General features: G+C 45.1%; 2 protein-coding genes across 5 annotated transcripts in view; one reads left to right on the forward strand and one right to left on the reverse strand.

The window, feature by feature from the left end:
- Window positions 1-15,416, forward strand: part of SLC36A1 (solute carrier family 36 member 1) — a 275,737-nt gene that overhangs the window by 73,861 nt on the left and 186,460 nt on the right. The gene's annotated exons all lie outside the window — the stretch shown is intronic.
- The window catches only part of FAT2 (FAT atypical cadherin 2), an 81,782-nt gene that overhangs the window by 19,910 nt on the left and 46,456 nt on the right, over window positions 1-15,416 (reverse strand). Inside the window, exons 11-17 of the mRNA XM_078066758.1 lie at window positions 11,943-12,139; window positions 9,429-9,582; window positions 7,139-7,372; window positions 4,331-4,714; window positions 2,077-2,291; window positions 966-1,103; window positions 219-362 (exon numbers count right to left, since the gene is read on the reverse strand). Coding sequence (XP_077922884.1) covers window positions 219-362; window positions 966-1,103; window positions 2,077-2,291; window positions 4,331-4,714; window positions 7,139-7,372; window positions 9,429-9,582; window positions 11,943-12,139 — 1,466 coding nt within the window. The remainder of the gene's footprint in view (window positions 1-218; window positions 363-965; window positions 1,104-2,076; window positions 2,292-4,330; window positions 4,715-7,138; window positions 7,373-9,428; window positions 9,583-11,942; window positions 12,140-15,416) is intronic.

Consider the following 15,416-nt stretch of genomic DNA (forward strand, 5'->3'; position numbering starts at 1 on the left):
AAATGAGGTACTGGATGTGGAAATGCCTAGCACAGTGCCTGATTATTTTTAATTCCATAATTCATAGTCCCCTTTAGCAGGCTGTGTTGCCATTAGGGATATCAGTGGCAAGGTCACAGCCACTGTTTTGGTAGACTGATACCAGTGATGAGCACCCTCCACTAGGAGGGAAATGAAGGGAGGAAGGCTTCAGGATGTCTTTGGAAGCTCAAGTGTACCTGGACAGAGGTGCTGTAGTTGAGCTGGAAGAATCTCGGTGGGTTATCATTGACATCAACCACTTGGATAGCAATGTCTGTGTCCTCATGCAGTGGGGGCCGCCCGCTGTCTGTGGCTCGGAGCCTCAGGGAATAGCTAGAAGTCTGTAGCAAGATGCCAATGGAGAGTTAGCAACAAGACCCCTCAGTTCTGCCCCATGACTCATCACTAATGTTTTCAGAAAAATAAGATGGAGACATTCCCTATGCCCACCTCCACTACCCACCCATGCTATTTTAGGGTCCAGGTTTTGGAGTCAGGAAGAAATAGGTTTGATTTCCAGTTCCACCACTTACCAGCTGTGCGAACTTGGGAAGGTGACTAAACATCCGTGAGGATATCAGGACCCACCCCCTAGGATTATTTTAAGGACCAAATGGCACAATGTAATAAAGCACTTAGCAAAGTTCCTGGCACAGAGCAGGCGCTCAATAAATGATAATTTATTATAATGATCTAATGATTCCTGGTCAATAGTAAGAAGCTAGCCCGACCTCCTCCAGTGAAGGTTAAGGGTCACTTAGTCCCTCTCCTGCCTCTGGCCTCACAGGTCACAGAGACCACACAGAGAAAACAAGTGTGGGATGCTGAGGACAAGTCTGGAGAAGTCAGCATGGGGTGTTGACCACAGTTCATCCTCTGGACCTGCATCGGGGCCATATCTCTGCTCTGATAAGCTCAGATTGGGCCCCTCCCACATGACTCACCTGTTCCCAATCCAGGGCCTTGGCGACTTGTAGCTCCCCCTTCTTGGGGTGGACAGCAAAGTGCCCGAGCTGGTTCCCTCCTACCAGGCTGTAGGTGATGGCACTATTTGCAGGTCCATCTTCATCAGTCGCTGACACCTGCAGCAATGGGAGGGTAGTTGTGAATGGAGGGCAAGAGGGACCAGAAAGGAACATTGGCCCCTGGGAGTGTAAGGGGACAGATATGTCCCCATTCCAATGACTGCCATTGGGCTGGCAGTCCCTGGACCACAGTCATCCCTATGAAAGGAATCTCTTCATTTTATATCCTAGTATAGATTTCAGCATGCCATGATTCATTCATTTACTCATTCACTCACACTGACAGGGTACTAGGTCCTGAGCCAGGAGGTGAGGGATGTGCCAAAATGAAGATGCCCACAGGAAGTTTAATGTCTAATTTTATGGGTAATTCTAATTTGGGGCAAAGTATGATCAGCTTTACGAGAGCACAGAGAACACAGTGAATCTACCTGGGGAGATTAGCAAAGCATCCCTGAGTCTCAGAAGGATAAGGAGGGCTTCTGGGAATAGAGCCAGCGTTCCAGGCAGGAGCCCAGAATGTGTGAAAGTGCAGAGACTGTTTAGGGAAAGGCACATCTTCCTGTGTGGTTGGAGCATAGGATGCATGTCTGAGAGTGGAAGCAGATTAAGACCAGAAGGCAGAATAAAGAGGGATCATAGAGAACCTTGAATATGGGCATACAGAGTTTGGTTTCACTCTATGTAGCAGGGAGCAATTGCGTGTCTAAATGCAAAGAGGTGTTATTTGGTGCCCCTCCTCCTATACACACACTAATATTCCAGGCCGTTCCCAGACCTTGGAGCCTCTGGCGGTCCTCTGGGGTCTCTCCTATGTCCCGTTCTATCAGTACCTGATCTAGACCTTATCAAACATAGCCCTGAGACCCTCTGTCATGAGAAACAGTTTGGCCAAGTGGCTGCAAGTCAGAGTTAAGTCTATAGTGTATAAATTGATAAACTAACCCATGCTCGTAGACATCTGACAGAGGGGGGGATAAAAGCCCACCCAAGTCCATGCCCCCTGAAGGGCAAAGTTGCAGGTCCTTACTGTGAGCACGACGTCACCCACAATGGCATTCTCTAAGACCCTTGTGCTGTACAGATCCTGGGGGAATCTGGGTCGGTGTTCATTGACATCAGTGATGTTGACCACGATTGTGATCATGTCACTGAGGGAGGAAGAGCCTTTCCGGCTGCATTCTATGGATAGGAAGAACTTGGGGCTTGTCTCAAAGTCCAGGCTCTTGTTGACATACAGGATCCCTGAGGAAACAAGAGATGATGAGAACAATGAAGCATTTGGGACTGCAAAGGCAGAGAGCTGAGGGGTTTTGAGCCAGACCCCAGGAGAGGCAGCTCAACAGGGTTGGGAGAGACAGATCTCCTCCATCATCTCCTCTGTCTCCTCCATAATCTCTTCCATTTTCTCCTCCACCATCTCTACCATGTCCTCCATCTCCTCCTTCATCTCGTCTATCATCTCCTCCTTCCTCTCATCCATCATCTACTCTGTCATCTCCTCCACCATCTCCTTCCTCTCTGTCATCTCCTTCATCTCCATCATCTCCTCCTTCGTCTCTTACATCACCCTCTTTGTTTTCTATTTCGCCATTACCTTCCCCTCCCCTCCCCCTCCATCTCCTCTCATTTTTCTTATTGTTATTCTCAACAGCAATGTTTCCCTCACTTATTTCTATAATATTTCATTGAAATCTCACTTAAGTCTGTAATATTAAATCTTTCTCATGTAGATCAATAATTCTGTAGAGTAGGAACAACTGTGGTTCCCATTTTCTAGGTGAGTCAACTGATACTCTCAACAGGTAAATGACCTGCCCAAGTTCATCCAGCTAGTAAATGAGAAAACTTAGATTATAAAGAGTTTTATAATACCCCAAATTGTTCAATGAACTACTAGGGCATAGATTTATTTTTCTGAAAATTGGAAAAGAATAAGGATTTATCATGCTGTTCCTGGATAACCAAATATTTAATGGTAGAAAACTCTTCTTTATGAAAGAATTCCAGTTAGTAAATGAATGAGGAATGATAAAATCAGAAGATCACCATTTTGCTGCCCCTAATGAAATAATGTATCTAGGAAATAATCATCTAAGGTTGCTAAAAGCATTAGAAGGACAGCTGACGAAGGACTCTATAATGGATGGGTCAGGCTGACAACACGCAAGCCCATTGTCAATCTTAACCTCAGAAAAAACCTATCAGTTTTATGCCTCCCAACATAGTGACAAGTACAGCCCAGCATCATCTATGAAGCACTGTTGCCACAAAATTAAGCTTGAACCTGATCAAGATCATTAATCCAAATGTCATTTATAAGAAATATAGGGGCTAAAGAGATATATGACATCAAAAAGATATAGCCAGTATTCAATCCAAAATAGAAAAAGTTCTGCCTGACACATGACCCAAGTTTCATTAGTTAGATGGTGGGGGAAATAGAGAGGGGGAGGAAAATGTTAGAGATTTAAAGAGACTTAAAATACTGCCTATCAATCAAATGCAATTATGTGTGAATGGGGGTGGTGGTGAAGGGCAAATGTGAAATCAGACAGGCACACGTTGACAATTCCTGAAGCTGGGTGATGGGAACGTGGGGTTCATTACACTGTTCTCTCTATTTTTTTATGTTTAAAGTCTCCATAGTACAACCATTTAAAAGTACTGCTTAATGATAAGACAGCTGCTCTGGGAGGTAGAGAGTACCATTGCAAGGGTGCTATGGGGAGGAATCTGACCTGGGCAGCCTCTGAGGCCCTTCCACAAGGTTCTGTGAGTCTGACTTAGACTCTTCTGTGGCTAGGAGGAAAGAAGAGACTGTTTCCTAGTTCTCTTCATGAGAATAAGGGGAAAGTCAGGGGTGCTGGGATATTTGGGAAGGGCTGTAGGAGGGAAGCAGGTAGCCCTGCCCTGGGAAGCTTATGCCCCAGATTCCAGCAAGTGCTTTGTCAGCCAAGGACAGAGAGTGGCCTCAGCCTCCAGGGGCTGGGCCTGAGCTGGGACATCTACAACAGCTACAAACTGTGGAAGGAGAGTGGGTTGCCAAGCATCCTGGGTGGGGATGTGGAGGAATAAAGAGGGTCCCCACAGGAGCCGGCCCCAGGGTGGAAGAGGGACTTGGGACCTGGAGAGATGCAGAGTGGAGAAAAACCAAAGGAGTTTTGTCCTGGGAAGGTCTGCATGGGGCACACACACCCCATGTGTGAAGAAGTCACTGTTCCCCAAGACCCAGTGTGTGCAGGTGCATGTAGGGGGTGGGGTTGCCTCAGGCACTGGCTCACCTGTGCGGGCATCCAGGCGGAACCTCCCCTGCTCGTTTCCGCTGACCACGCGGTAGCCGGTCTTCTCGGCAGTGGGGCGAGTAAGGGTGGCCAGCCGCAGCACCTCTGTGCCAAGCTGGGCGTCCTCGGGCACCTGCACACTATGCTCAGTGTTCAGGAACACAGGCAGATAGTCATCGAGGCCTACCACTGAGACAGTGACTGTGCCCAGAGTGGACAGTGGTATCGGGGTTCCCAGGTCAGAGGCACGGACAGTGAGCTCCAGTGCTTCCTGTGGCCTGACCCGTAGTGGCTTCTCCAGCCGAATCACACCTGTGGTGGCCTCAATGGAAAAATGGCCTTCGGCAGAGTCCGTCAGAGAGTAAACCACCTGGGCATTGGCACCTGTTGGGGAGACCAAGGGTATGGTTCATATTGAGAGACCCTCTTCTGGCCCCATCTAGCCACAGGAGGGCCTGGGATGGAGGGTCCCCATAAAGGCTAACATGCTCAGGCTGCGTTAAGAGTGAGAATCTCTCAGTGGGAGATTCTTCATCAGGGAGTTCAAGCCTCACAGAAAGGTTTCTGGGGGTAGGGCATCTGCAAACCTATAAAATTATCTGAAAATGTTTATGTGGGGATTAGATTCCAAGGCCAGCTCATAAAGTGAAAATTGTGCAAGGTCAAAACCATCTATAGCGAGTTCCTTGGTTGTGATAGAACAATTCTATATCTTGATGGTGGTGGTGGTTACACGGCACTCTGTGGGATAAGATTGAATAGAACTATACACACAAAGCCATGCGCTTACATGCACACATTCAAATGAGTGCATGTAAAAACTGGTGAAATCTGAATACAGCTTATAGTCGAGTTACCAGTAATGTCCCAGTACCAATTTCCTGCGACAACTAAAATGCCACCATTGGGGAAAGCTGGGGGAAGAGTGCAGGGGTCTCTCAGTACTATTTATGCAACTTCCTATGAGCCTATAATTATGTCAAAATAAAAAGTTAAGGAGGGGCGCCTGGGTGGCTCAGTCGTTAAGTGTCTGCCTTCGGCTCAGGTCATGATCCCAGGGTCCTGGGATCGAGCCCCATGTCTGGCTCCCTGCTCCGCGGGAGGCCTGCTTCTCCCTCTCCCACTCCCCCTGCTTGTGTTCCCTCTCTTGCTGTGTCTCTCTCTGTCAAATAAATAAAATCTTAAAAAAAAAAAAAAGTTAAGGAAACACACATACCCATGGGAAGTTCTTAGCAAATCAAAACACACAGTGTTTCTTCACCTTTGACTCAGATTCTATTATGTTCTTTGGTTGTGTAACTAGATGAAGCATTAGTGGTCTTTGTGTATGAAGAACACCAGTACCGAATGCTCAGCTGTGAGATCCTTACCCAGTGGGAGGAGTGCGGGCTCTGAGCCTGAGGGAATCACATCTCACATACACATGGGACATACACCCTTTTGGTGGAATCACATCTTACATACACATGGGGACACACACCCTTTTGGTGGAATGGTGGCAGGAACTGCCTAGTAGAATAGGGGAATTTACATAAATTAAATGCACATACCATGCAATTCCCCCATATATACATTTTTCTGGAGAGACCATAATTTTTCTAGAGAGAGGGAGCTTCTGGTCAGGCCACATTTGGAATATCTGAGTAGAATATTTGGATTAGAATTATAACAGTTTTGAAGGGTTAATGGTAAACTGGTACAAGGGCCACAGGATGTGTCCTAGAAAGAGGATGTGAGCAGAAGCATGTAATGGAAGAAACTAGGTCTCCTTCACACAGAAAGGAAAGCTTGGGGCTGGAGCAGATAATTACCCCCTGCCCGCCTTGGAAGGGCTGTCATGGGCAGAAATCTAGGAGATGTGTATGACTACAGGAGGCCAGACAAGCACTGGTGGGTGCCAGCTCAAAATACGTAGCACCTGATAATTATCTGAGGTACCACAGAAGGTCGGTAGGGAGCTGCTAGGAAGTAGGGGGGCACCATGGAAGGTAGGTGAGTAGTTGCCTAGGAAGTAGGGAGCTCCTTGTCCCTGGGAGTGTGCAAGTACGAGCTAGTGAGCACTACAGGGCCTTGTAGCCGTTAGATGCCTCTGCTCTATTTGCCCTCTCTAGAACCCCTACATCCCTCCAAAAATCTCCCATCTCCTTCAATGCCAAGCAAAAACTCAAGAAAATTGGACATATGTACTGTATATATAAAAATATATATACACATATATATGCACACACAAAATGCTTCATGGTGGCAGAAGTTATAATTGGTACAATATGGAACAAATACTCGTGCATGAATCTAATTTGCCTTGTCAATTCTAAAGAAAAGGAATTAACTCTAGTGCAAATAATGTCATTAAAATTCAAATGTAAAATACTGAAAGTGATTCCACTTTATTGTCTAGAAAATGAATCAAGGAATTTAATAGGCTTAATAGAGTTTGTGCCAAAAATTCCTTTCTTGTGACAAATTAATTGGAGTTGAATAGTTCCGACTGGCGTATTTCAGATTAGATGTTTGTATTTTAAGTGTCCTTGAGGGTAAATGGCAGAATTGAAAGGGCTCCAGGCCTGACAGCCAGTGAGAATCAATGAGGCTGAAAGGCCCTGTACCGGCCTCAAAACATTGCCCAAATCTTTTGTCACCTAGCACTTAGGTATGTCGTTTGTGGGCAAACATTTTCCTCTTGTGAGTGTTCATACACTCAGCAAGGAGACAGAGTCCTTGCCACGTCCCAGAGCAACACACAAAGAGCCAAACCCTCACCTCAGGTGACCCTGTGAGCAAATGGCCTCCAATCTTTCTCCTCCTCACCTTGGTCAGGATCCCGAGCCAACACCACAGCCACGGGGGTCTTAACTGTGGTGTTGTCGAAGACAGCCACAGCACAGTGGCTGGGGAAGAAATGGGGGGCGTTGTCATTCACGTCCTCCACATGGAGGATCACGTCTGCCTGGCACGACTGGCCACCTCCATCCGTCGCCTTGGCAACAAGGCTATACGTATCCTTCTTCTCGCGGTCCAGGGCTATAAGGGTGGTCAGCTCCCCTGGCCGGAGAAACGACAGCAGGTGAGGTTTCCCTGGGGTACATTACTCCAGCACTTGCATTCTAGGTATCTATGTGAGACAACCACAGGCACACAGGGGTTTGTCACTTTGTGACAAAAAGGGGTTAAAGAAAAGGGGTCAGTCCTACCTACATACAGTTAGGAAAGAAGTTCAGTCCCACACCTGCCTACCTCTCTAATTCTCCAAATGCACTCCACCCCCACATCATCGATTTAAGATCCTCACCAACAAGCTACAAAGAGGCACATTTTTATTTATTTTTTATTTTTTTTAAAGATTTTTATTTATTTGAGAGAGAGAGAGAGAATGAGAGAGAGCACATGAGAGGGGTTATGGTCAGAGGGAGAAGCAGACTCCCTGCCGAACAGGGAGCCCCATGCGGGACTTGATCCAGGGACTCCAGGATCATGACCTGAGCCGAAGGCAGTTGCTTAACCAACTGAGCCACCTAGGCGCCCAGGCACAACATTTTTAAAGGGCAAGGAGGCAATTTCTAACAACACGTAAACTGTGTTTATCCTTTGGTCCACGATTACACATCTAGGAATATATCCTACAGAATAATCAACCCAAGGATAAAAATGTATATATAAAGATATTCTCTCCAGCATTGTTTATAATAGCAGCATACTGAAAATACCCTGTATGTCTTTCTAAAAGGGACTGGTTGAATACATCATGATTTAGCCATACAGTAAAATACTGTGCAACCCAGAAGGAATTATGATAGAGCTTTATGTAATGACTTGTTATAACCTCCAAGGTGTTGCTATGTGAAAAAAAAGTAAGTCACAAAATAATATTCTAGAGTGCTTATCTTTGAGGAGGGGCTGGTTATCACATAGACTTTCCAATTTCTGCATAATACATGCCTACAGTGTTTGAATTTTTGTACAATGAGCATGTATTCTTTCCATATTGAGAAAAACCACCCAGTTTTCTTTTTTAAGACCTCACCAATCATCCTGCAGCTGAATAAACAGCAGCAGAGAGAGATTAGGTAACCTACCTGGGGTGACTCAGCATGCCCATGCTGGAATGAGAAAGGACACTGTTGTCTCCTATCTATCCAGACAGCTTCCTGGGACACCATTCTCACCTGCCACCTCCCTGCTCAGGAATCTCCAAGCCATCCTTTGAGCTACTGGTTCCTAGTCATATGTCAGCAGCTGGCTCTCTGTGACCTGGGCCTTCTGTGCTGCCTGTCCCCCACCCTCCCTGTAGCAGCAGGACAGGGATCCCACTGTGGGGCTGCTCTTCCAAAGAAAGCAGACCTCACCCTGTCTTCTCCATCAGACTCTCACAGCCCAACCTCTCCCAGGCATTGGTGGTCTACCCTGCAGGCTCTCTGCTTCCACCTCTTACTTTGTCCTCTAATAATAATGACAATGGCAACCACATCTACTGAACTCTTATTATGTGCCAGACCTGGGCTAGACTTCTATATACTTCATCTCTTGGGATTTTTACAATAATACATTGAGGTCTGCAACATATGCATGTTGAGATCATGTCCTTGACCATGAAGCTCACCTGCCTAAATCCTCTAGTGGCTCTAAAGGAGGGGTTTGCACCCCCCACCCCCACCCTTTGGCCTCTCTCCTCCCCTCTGTGCACTAGTTTCTGGCCTTCCATCAGGACCTCAGATGTATGCGCTCTTTCCTAAAACAAAGTCCTTGTATAAATTCTCCTTCTGCCTTGAGCGTCCATCCCTACTACTCCTTTAACTCTGCTCCTAAGCCTCCCTCCCCGCTCCTATCGAACCTCCTCTTCATCCTGCATTTTTTCTTAACTCAACACATTTCAAACCACTGATTCAATGACTGCCTTTCCCACAAGACCCAGATCTTATCTGTCTGTTGATTATGTCCCCACCATCTAGTGCAATGCTTGGCACATGGTACCAATATGTTTGCTGAGTGAATGGATGGATGGGTAGGTGAATTCCTATTTTTTCTCCAAGGAACCCAACATGGTATTGGGCACTGGTATTCATTAAGTTCTCGGCTTGATCTTGAAGCTCAGGAAACCCACCTGTATGAGGATCCAGCTTAAATTCATCTGCCCCAGGACCATGCAGAGAATATGTGATCTGAGCATTGGTATCAGAATCCAAGTCTGTTGCAGAAACTTTCAGAATGAAGTGTCCTGGAGATATATCTTCACTGACTTTGCCAGTATAGAGAAGCTGGAAACAGAAGACAAAGAAGAGGGAGATTGTGGGAGATACACCTAGATCAAGAGAGAGGCAGAGTGACAGAGAGGGAGACAGAAACAGAGAGATCAGAGAGCAAGATGGGGAGAGGGAAAGAGAGAGAAACAGGGCAGGGGTAGAACAAAGAGAAGAAGTTAAACATGCAAGGAAATTGGGAATAAAAACAAGGAGCAGGAGGCGCCTGGGTGGCTCAGTCGTTAAGCGTCTGCCTTTGGCTCAGGTCATGATCCCAGGGTCCTGGGATCGAGCCCCACATCGGGCTCCCTGCTCAGCAGGAAGCCTGCTTCTCCCTCTCCCACTCCCCCTGCTTTTGTTCCCTCTTCGCTGTATCTCTCTGTCAAATAAATAAATAAAATTAAAAAAAAAAAGGCAGGCTGACGAGAGGACTAGTCAGAAAAGACAGAATGAGAGAGAAGTTCCACCATTGAAAACCCACACTCAGAGCTAGAAGGACCTGCTACCACCTACTCCACAGGGGCCTTTTGAGCTTCTGGATGATGAGATGGGCCTGATATGAGGCATTCTGGAAGGTGTCAGGTCAAGCCACTCAGCCCAGGCCAGGCATCTTGGTGAGGCCATGCTGTCAGGCTCACCCCCTGCCACACCCCAAGACAGAGCCTTGGCTGTTTGAGTCAGGTCTGGACCCCCATGGCCCACAGGGCCCCTCCCTCCACTACAGGTACCTTCATAGTAGGGGACGTGGCACAAGGGAGAGGCTGGAACTCCTTTGAAGCCCAGTGTTCCTATAGCTGCTGTCTCTGGGTACAGGCTCCAAACAAACTGGTTTCCCCCACTGCAGGATGTGGGTGAGCATGAACCCCTGTATGTGCTCTGGATAAAGGCTTTGGGCCTGGGTGGGATGTGTAGAAATGGACTCCCCAGGCTTCTTCTCCCTGGCTCTAGTGATGTGGTTGACCACCCCTGGGAAGGCCAAGGTGGGCTTGATCCTGGCCTCTTCCAGCATGGGGAGGATGCAGGCTGGTTGTAAGGATGGCTAAGGGGGAAGAGGAAGAAAGTGTGGCCACCATCCTCCCCAAAAGGGCTGCCCTTCTGAGACCACCCAGAAGGTCGTCATCTTGGATCCTGCAAAGGCATTTTCCATGCCTCCTGATAACATAGGTTCTCTTTTTCTACTATGATTTTATGTGGTTGGAGTGTAAAAGACAGAGGAAGAAAAGGTGATGGAATATATGTATTTTTTTGTGTTACAATGTCTGGGTTGCATATATGTATGCAAATAAGTGAAGTGTATATATGTAAATGCACATATAAGTATGTATGAGTTATATACATATATTTCCATGTATGGATGGGTATACAGATGGATGAATGTTGTGGGTATGTAGGTATATGCTTCTGTATCTGTGTGTATATATGTATAAGTACTTGCATGTATATATAGAGTTGTAGATGATCCTTTGTGTATGTATATATGGGTGAGTATGTGTAAGTTTGCATTTATGTATATATACTGAATGGCTGGATTTTTTAATGCAAATTTGAATTATTGTAATTTAAAATGTTATAAAAGTAAAATAGTAATAGTTTAACTTTATCTGAAAACTTTGAGGTAATGCAAATCTCCCAAAGTTAAAAATTATTTACTGTATTTAAAAAAATATGTTTAAACACAAAGCTATAGGACAATGATTGTTCATTTATGTCCTCTAAGAACACAGTTCCTTCCCCAACACACACAAACATGCACACAAGCATGCACACACACACACACACACACACCACCACCATTCAACATTTGTTTTCACAGGAAATGTAGGGTTGAATTAAATGAAGTCCTCAACAAAAATGTAACTGCCCTGTCTGCATGTTTGTGTATACATATAACCTCAAGGAGGGCATCTGTGGTGGTCTGTATCACCCATGTAGATGTGGGGATATGCATAATATGGGCATGGGGGCAGTGCAAGGTGTCTCTGGGGGCAGTACTCTTTGGATGTATTTGATAATGAGCCCAAGCTGAGTGGTGGAGGGGTTTTCCCACTGGGCACAGCAGACTGTTTGGAGAATGAAGAAGTTACTTTACTTCTGGATATATTTTGCAGAGAAGTAGACTTTTGAAGGGAGTGTAGGGGGAGAAATATGGACCAAGGGTTCTAAAGAGCTTGGTGACCTCCCTATGCCGGGGGTGGAGGGGAGGAATTACCTAGAATGTACCCTGCCGAGGGCACTAGTCTGAGGCTAGCTGGGGAGAAGCAAGGGCTGATCAGTGATGCCCAGCCTCAGAGAACGTCCCCTGAGTCTTCCTCCTTCCTCTTAGCCTTCACTCCAGCTTCTTTGCCTCCAATGCCACCTCACCCTCATGAGGCTCTCACCTGTGAGCACTGTGGGCTGTTATCATTGATGTCCAGGACGAAGATCTCTACAAGGACTGAAGCCTGGAACTTGCCATCGGAAGCTGTGATTCTGAGCAAGTACTTGGCCATGTGCTCACGGTCCAGGGTCTTCCTCGAGAAAATCCTCCACTCATCTCCAGCTTGGCTGATGCCAAACTGGCCCAAGGGATCTCCCTCTAAAAAGATGGAACAAAGCTTCCAGAAGTCAAGGAATAGGAATGAACCAGGCTATGTGCCTAAGGTGGCTGCCCAGATGACCCTTTTTTTAGGATTGCTAGGAAAGACAAACATTTCCTTCCTTAACTAGTGACGCACAGTTCTATATTGAGTCAGTTGTTTGGTGTTTTGAAGGTTCTTCTGACTTCAAAGGCCTCCTATTAAGTGGAATTATCACTGTGAGAAGCACCACTCTAAAATATGTAGTTGAGGGGCAGGTTTCTTATTTTTTTGTGTGCTTTGGAAAGCACTGGGGGAAGTTAAAAGGAAGCATATTTCAATTTTGTACAAGAACCTTCTGGTATCTAGTATCTGTTCAACAGTAGGAGAGTGGGAAGTGATCAACAACACTAAGCTCTCTGAGGTTTTATTTTACAAATGAGGATAAGTGGAGGTTCCCATGGATCACTAAGTTTGCTTCTGAGTCATCTTTCCTTGACACCAGTCACTGATAGAGGAGATGGATTTATGAGATTCCAAGATTCCAGAGTTCCAAGACTCAACTATTCCAGGAATTCATGATCTATTGACATTTATCCTATTACTCAGAGATGTTAAGACTGTGTTTTTCAGAGTCTGTTATTATAAGATAATAAGATTCTATTTCCCTAAGTTTCCATATTTTGAACGGCTCTGATCCAGGATGTTTCTATAGGAGTCTATGATTCTTGGTTGGAACTTCAGATTCATTAACTTCCTGTCAGAGAGCTGTGATAGCAGAAAGAGCCATATTTATGGGGATGGGATGACATGGAACCCAGGAGAGGGGGAAAGGGACATTGAGAAGTAAAGAAACTCTTTTTGGCCACTGGCTAGCTGGTTCAGCCACTGGACAGGGGTTGGGATAATTTAGGTTTGCAATAGGTATCCACTGGGGAAAATAGCTCATAGGGTGTGGTTTTAATCCCAGACCTCACTCAAGCTTGGAGTGTGACCTTGGTTGAGTTTCTGCCCCTATCTGTGCTTTGGTTTTCCTGTGTGTGAAATGAGGGGATTGAGCTGGAATCATACCTATGGAAGTGTTTTCACTCTGACACTTAAGTCCTGTGATGACTTAAGGAACATTTCTAGTATCCATAACTTGCTCTAGGCAGAATACACTCCACAAGGACAATCATCTGACAGAGTTTTCAGGGATCACACCATTATTGACATCTTCTCCATCCTCTAGAAGCTAACTGAGAGCAGTTACAGTATCTCCCTTCTATTCTGTCTACTCCACCTAAAGAAATAAGAAATCCTCTCTGCAAAACACTTTCCAATTTATAGGAGGCTCTCAAGAAATTTTTTTAAGTTAAATCTTACCAATCTAACCAAAGAGGCAAAGAATCTGTACTCAGAAAACTATAGAATACTCATGAAAGAAATTGAAGAAGACACAAAGAAATGGAAAAACGTTCCATGCTCATGGATTGGAAGAACAAATATTGTGAAAATGTCTATGCTACCTAGAGCAATCTACACATTTAATGCAATCCCTATCAAAATACCATCAACTTTATTCTGAGAAACAAACTGAGGGTTTTAGAGGGGAGGGGGTGGGGGGATGGGTTAGCCCGGTGATGGGTATTAAGGAGGGCGCGTATTGAATGGAGCATTGGGTGTTATACTCAAACAATGAATCATGGAACACTACATCAAAAATTAAGGATGTAATGTATGGTAACTAACATAACATAATAAAATAAAATAAAATAAAAATACCATCAACTTTTTCACAGAAATGGAACAAATAACCCTAAAATTTGTATGGAACAAGAAAATACCCCAAATAGCCAGAAGAATGTTGAAAAAGAAAAGCAAAGCTGATGGCATCACAATTCCGGACTTCAAGCTCTATTACAAAGCTGTAATCATCAAGACAGTATGGTACTTGCACAAAAACAGACACATAGATCAATGGAACAGAATAGAGAGCCCAGAAATGGACCCTCAACTCTATGGTCAACTAATCTTCGACAAAACAGGAAAGAATGTCCAATGGAAAAAAGACAGTCTCTTCAACAAATAGTGTTGGGAAAATTGGACAACCACATGCAGAAGAATGAAACTGGACCATTTCCTTACACCACACACAAAAATAGACTCAAAATGGATGAAAGACCCTAAATGTGAGACAGGAATCCATCAAAATCCTTGAGGAGAACAAAGGCAGCAACCTCTTTGACCTCAGCTGCAGCAACTTCTTCCTAGAAATACTGCCAAAGGCAAGGGAAGCAAGGGCAAAAATGAACTATTGGGACTTCGTCAAGATAAAAAGCTTTTGCACAGCAAAGGAAACAGTTAACAAAACCAAAAGACAACTGACAGAATGGGAGAATATATTTGCAAATGACATATCAGATAAAGGGCTAGTATCCAAAATCTATAAAGAACTTACCAAACTCAACACCCAAAGAACAAATAATCCAATCAAAAAATGGGCAGAAGACATGAACAGACATTTTTCCAAAGAAGACATCCAAATGGCCAACAGACACATGAAAAAGTGCTCAACATCGCTCGGCATCAGGGAAATCCAAACCAAAACCTCAATGAGATACCACCTCACACCAGTCAGAATGGCTGAAATTAACAAGTCAGGAAATGACAGATGTTGGCGAGGATGTGGAGAAAGGGGAACCCTCCTACACTGTTGGTGGGAATGCAAGCTGGTACAGCCACTCTGGAAAACAGTATGGAGGTTCCTCAAAAAGTTGAAAATAGAGCTGCCCTATGACCCAGCAATTGCACTACTGGGTATTTATCCCAAAGATACAAATGTAGTGATCCGAAGGGGCACGTGCACCCCAATGTTTATAGCAGCAATGTCCACAATAGCCAAACTATGGAAAGAGCCTAGATGTCTATCAATAGATGAATGGATAAAGAAGATGTGGTATATATCTATACACGATGGAATATTATGCAGCCATCAAAAAATGAAATCTTGCCATTTACAACAATGTGGATGGAACTAGAGGGTATTATGCTAAGCAAAATAAGTCAATCAGAGAGAGACAATTATCATATGATCTCACTGATGTGTGGAATTTGAGAAACAAGGCAGAGGATTGTAGGGGAAGAAAGGAAAAAGTGGAACAAGACGAAACCAGAGAGGAAGAGAAATCATAAGAGACTCTTAATCTCGGGAAACAAACTGAGGGTTGCTGGAGTGGAGGGGGGTGGGAGGGATGGGGTGGCTGGGTGATAGACACTGAGGAAGGTATGTACTATGGTGAGCACTGTGAACTGTGT

Source organism: Halichoerus grypus, chromosome 2 (genome assembly GCF_964656455.1).
Source record: "Halichoerus grypus chromosome 2, mHalGry1.hap1.1, whole genome shotgun sequence".
Lineage (NCBI taxonomy): Eukaryota > Metazoa > Chordata > Mammalia > Carnivora > Phocidae > Halichoerus > Halichoerus grypus.